At 30.4% G+C, this 5,217-nt stretch overlaps 1 protein-coding gene across 1 annotated transcript; it reads right to left on the reverse strand.

Annotated features, from left to right (window-relative positions):
* Window positions 1–732: 732 nt before the first annotated feature.
* Window positions 733–4,447, reverse strand: LOC112779889 (ammonium transporter 1 member 2-like). The gene is made up of 2 exons (XM_025824247.3): window positions 3,066–4,447; window positions 733–1,299 (listed from the first exon to the last, which is right to left on the reverse strand). The coding sequence occupies exons 1-2, from the start codon at window positions 4,149–4,151 to the stop codon at window positions 892–894; spliced, it is 1,494 nt and encodes a 497-aa protein (XP_025680032.1). The 5' UTR covers window positions 4,152–4,447; the 3' UTR covers window positions 733–891.
* Window positions 4,448–5,217: the final 770 nt, after the last annotated feature.

Raw genomic sequence — 5,217 nt, forward strand, 5'->3', positions numbered from 1 at the left:
GTAAATGATATATTAATATACTAAAATATGATATAAATAAGATCACGTCAATATTAAAATTAAAAAAGTAATCTAATAAATTTAAAAAATAAATAATATATTTTAAAAATAAAATTATTTTTTTCAAAACAATAGAAAAGCAGCTTAGTAGCTATTGAGTCGCTAGTATATATAATTAGAATATAAATTATTTTTATTAAAATTTTAATTTATTTGAATTTATAACAGCATCAGTGTAATAATATTTATTTAAACATATATATGTAATAATTTTTATATTTAAGTAAAATTTATTAATATAGGCTAAAAAAATAATAATATTATTTTAGTCTTTATAAATAAAATATATAATAATATTATATTCTGTACAATAAATTTTTATTACGAAAATTTATTCAAGTTAAAAATAATAACTATTAATATTAAGGGTTATGCTATGTGTATACTAAAATTAGTCACTAAAATTAGTCATTAGTATAAAATACATGCTAGAATAAAATACACATTAAAAATAAATTAAATTATACATATATTTATACATAAATACATTGATAACTAATTTTAGTAACTAATTTTAATGTACAAATAATATTTTTCTAATATTAATAACCAGGTAACAACAAATTTTTTAATCGGACAATATTTGGTCCGGAAGTAGTTCGAATTTTTACACTAGTTATTCGTTAAAATGCATAACAGTATTGTTGTGATCCAAACCCAAAAAAAAAAAAATAAAAAACAGTGATCTAGTAATATTTTAGCTGAACCTGCATGTCGTCTTGGTAAACAAGCTACTGTATCTAAGCTAACAGACTTTGACCTACCTACAAATAATAATAATAATACGATTTCAGGTGTGACGTCACAACCGCAAAACCAATTTCTTGGGGTTCACAGTGGATTGGCTTGAGGAGAGGGCTCAATCCTGCCCATCATATACATGGCGGGCTTTGCAAACCCATCATCTTCATCATGATACGCATAAGCAAACCCACCGTGTCTCGTCAAATCCATACCCGCCGTCTCATCTTCCCTCGATATCCTCAACAGACTCATCTTTTGAAGTCCGTAAAACAGCGGCAGCATCGTTGCCGTCACCCACCCGCTAACTACTAGAATTTCGATCACCTGCGCAGCCAACAGCTTCCCTCCGCCGCCCATCAACAGCCCGTAAGGCCTCCCGGATCCGTACACCTCTGCCACGTATTTCTTAGTTGCAAATAACCCCGTGAATAGCACTCCCCATGCACCACACCCTCCGTGGAGCTGCGTCGCCTCCAATGGGTCATCAAACTTCACCTATGTTGTCCAGTTACAAATATAAGCACTATCTATAGTAGAACGTTGTATATATACATTATTCGTGTGTATTTTTTTTATCAGAATGTTAGGTTGTCATTATTTTTAGTATAAAAATATATTACTAAGCCAATCATATGAAGTTATCTTATTCAATTTAATATCTATAATAATAGGGATATAGAAATAATATAACTTTTATCTAATAGTTTGTCAATGATATTTAAAAATATTGATTTATAGGCTAAAAGTATCGATGGACTGCTAATTAAAAATATTAGCCAATATAAATTAAAATTATTGATGCTTAATTTTTTTATTTATGATTTTATATATGTAACATCTTTATTACGTATTTACTATATCTAAATTTACTCATTCATTTCAGTAATAATTAAAGATTATAAAATAAAAAAAATATTTACTTTGAATTTTTTTTATATTCTGATTAATATTTTTTAAATATAAAGTTGATTAGTATTAATTTTAATGTAAGATTAAAATAAAAAATTAGCTATCTAATATTTTATATTTTAAATACTAAAAATAGTTGATAAAATAGAAAGGAAATAGAAAATTTCTCTTTTAAATAATAAGTCAAAGATGGATGAAACAAAGTATTAAAAATATTATATAAATATTTTTTTAAATATAAGAGTAAAGTACTGTTTTGATTTTTAACATTTGGTCTATATTTTAATTTGGTTCATAATATTTTAAATATCTTATTTTTGTCTCAAAAAATTTTAAACAGATTTAATGTTGTCCTACCATTAAATTTGACACGAATAGTTAACCGAATGATTGATTTAGACATTAACAACATAATTGTCAAGCAATATCTTTTTTTTTTTTTTGTGTTAGAAAAATATAACCGTAATTGTCAAGCAATATCTTTTTTTTTTTTGTGTTAGAAAAATATAACCAAAATTTTCTTGTAACACTTCTTCTCAATTTTTTCTATATAAAAAAAATTTTAAAAATCTTATCAATTAATCATCAATGATCCCAAACCAAAAAAAAAAATTTTACTTACAATATCAAAGGTTATTAACTTTTTAATATACTAATTGTTTATGTCAAATTTAATGGAGAGATAATAATGAATCTATTTCAAATGTTTTTAGACTAAAATAGAACTAAAATAAGACGTGTAAAACTTTTTAAAACTGAAATAAAATGTATAATAACACATTAGAAACTAAATTAAGAATTAGCATAAACATTGGAAACAAGATAATATTTTATCCTAAAATATAATGATTTTATCAGAATATTAATTTTTGGTAACATATAGTTCACGAGTATACTAATAAATAAACTAAACATTAAGATTGGTAAAAGAGAAATTCAAAAGATAGTGAAAAAAAAATCAATTTTGTTTTCAGCAATAACACATAAAATAATTAAACACGTCTTTTTAACAAAAGCTCGCCAATAATTAGTTGGCTAATATTATTTATGTATTTAATTGAAAAGTTTTTTTATAATATAGCTTTTTAAAATTATTTTTTTCATCTTAAATTTTAAATTATATTTTTAAGATAAAAACTCATATAATTTATTTTTATGTAAAATTGATAGGTTAAAATAGTTAAATAATAATCTAATCAAATTTATTAAATTATATGACAGTTTTAAAATATTAATTTTAGATGAAGACCATATTTAAAAAATTAAAACTTTTATTTTTAAAAAATATTAAATATTATCTAATAAAAAATTAATTATTTGTACTTATACAAGTATAAGGTAGAACGCTCTACCTTTGCCGCCAACATGTTGAGCCCAATGAGTACCCACGCCGCAACAAAGCCGCACACAATTGCCGCCCATGGCTCAACGACAGAGCACCCAGACGTTATGGCAGCGAAACCAGCAAGCAAACCGTTACACACATCGATCACGTTCCAGTGTCCAACCAATAACCGTTTACTGAACAAAGTAGTTAGGGCTGCAGTGCAACCAGCCAATGTAGTAGTGACAGCTGTCCTCCCTATCGCGCTCCATTGTCCATAATACACGCTACTTTTACCGTAGCTTTTCGCAATGGTTAGAAAGGAGCCTGGATTGAAACCGTACCAACCGAACCATAACATAAACGAACCTAGCACAACTAGGGAAGCGCTGTGACCTCGAAGGGCCACCGAACGGCCACTTCTGTCAAAGCGACCTATGCGTGGTCCTTCAATCAAGGCTCCCCATAGGCCGGCAACTCCGCCGACCATGTGGACAACTCCAGATCCGGCAAAATCAATTACGCCAGATCCAAAGAGGAGGCTTCCACTGGTTCTGGTGGGGCTGGCCCACCCATCAGACGACCAAAACCAATGAGAGACGATAGGGTAGACGAAGCCGGTTAGGAACGAGGAGTATATAAGATAAGCGACGAACTGCGTTCTCTCGGCGATGGAGCCGCTAGTTATGCCGGCTGCGGCGATGGCGAAGGCCCACTGGTAGAGAAAGAAGCTGTAGTCGGCGGAGGGAGAGGGGAAGTCACTGAGACCGAAGAAGTGGCGACCGATGAAGCCGTTGGAGGGGCCTCCAAAGGCAAAGGCATAGCCGAAGAGGTAGTAGGAGAGGCCACCGGCGGCTGCGTCAAGAACATTGGTAAGCATGATGTTCATGGTATTTTTGGCGCGGACGGAGCCCGCGCAGAGCATGGCGAAGCCGAGCTGCATGGCGAAGACTAGGTACGCAGAGAAGAGGAGGTAGGTGTTGTCGACGGCGTAGGTGGTGTCGGTGAGCTTCTGGTTAATAGCGTCCAGCTGGCCGCAGATGAAGTTTGCGGCCGTTGTGTTGACGTTGGCCAAACCGCCTAAGAGTGCGGCTGCGCAAGACTGAGAGGCCATTATTTTGTAAGCGTTTTTTTTTTATTATTTTTTGAGTAATATGAATTTCAGATAAGGAGTTGAAGGTGCGTATTTATATATGAGGTTTGAGGGAGGGGTGAGTGTAGAGTGGACCAGTACGAATTCGGGGTTGTTGTTTTTACTCGGTGGCTAATTCAATAAAGATTTTATGAATGTCATTATGTGAAAATATTTTATTTTGATCATGTAAAAATGTTATCTTTATTTAAAGTATTGCTAAACAAATAAGTTACATTTTTTAAACAAAGATCATCATGAGAAGTTATTTTTGGTATTTTTATCGAAGTAGTTGCCTTTTTCATTTATATTATCTCTCGGGTTTGTGCTGAGGTTCAACCATTTAGTCCGTGGTTGTGATTGCAGGCACATGGAATCTATTGGTATTGTAATGAATATATAAATCTTTTATTTTAGGGTTCAAATTCATTGGCTGTTACGTCACATGCATTTCTTGTCCCGTGTATGCTCTCGTATCACTTTCTTAATTTTGTGGACTAACTTTTATAGAAATGGATGGAAATTATGTGTTATTCACGACAATAGTTAGTTTGCTTGTTTTTTATTTTTAATATGTAGTGTGATTTTTTTTTAAATTATAATCTCATCTAATAGTATAAAATTATTTATTTTTCTTTTGTTGCTTAATGCTGACTAAATTTTAATAAATTAAAAGTACTGATTTTTTAGATTTTTTTTTTTCATAATAAAATTTGTAAAAGAATCGGATGATCAGATTTTATGAAGGCTGAATTTTAAATTGTGAAAGGTTACAAATCGAAAGATCTGATTTTATAAAATATAATTTTTTATTTTTTATTTATAAATATGAGAATTTAATTTAAATTTTTAATATTTTGTCGATTATTAATAATAAATATTTGTTTTATATGTGACTAAACAATCTGATGGTCCGATTTGTTTGGTGGGTGAAACACACCCAGTTTCCATGACTTTGAACAATATACCTCCCTTCCCAATATATTAATTAATAAGTGTAATTTTGTGACTTACTCAACTACTATTTGATTTGTATATAAAATAGTAA

Source organism: Arachis hypogaea, chromosome 19 (assembly GCF_003086295.3).
Source record: "Arachis hypogaea cultivar Tifrunner chromosome 19, arahy.Tifrunner.gnm2.J5K5, whole genome shotgun sequence".
Classification (NCBI taxonomy): Eukaryota; Viridiplantae; Streptophyta; class Magnoliopsida; order Fabales; family Fabaceae; genus Arachis; species Arachis hypogaea.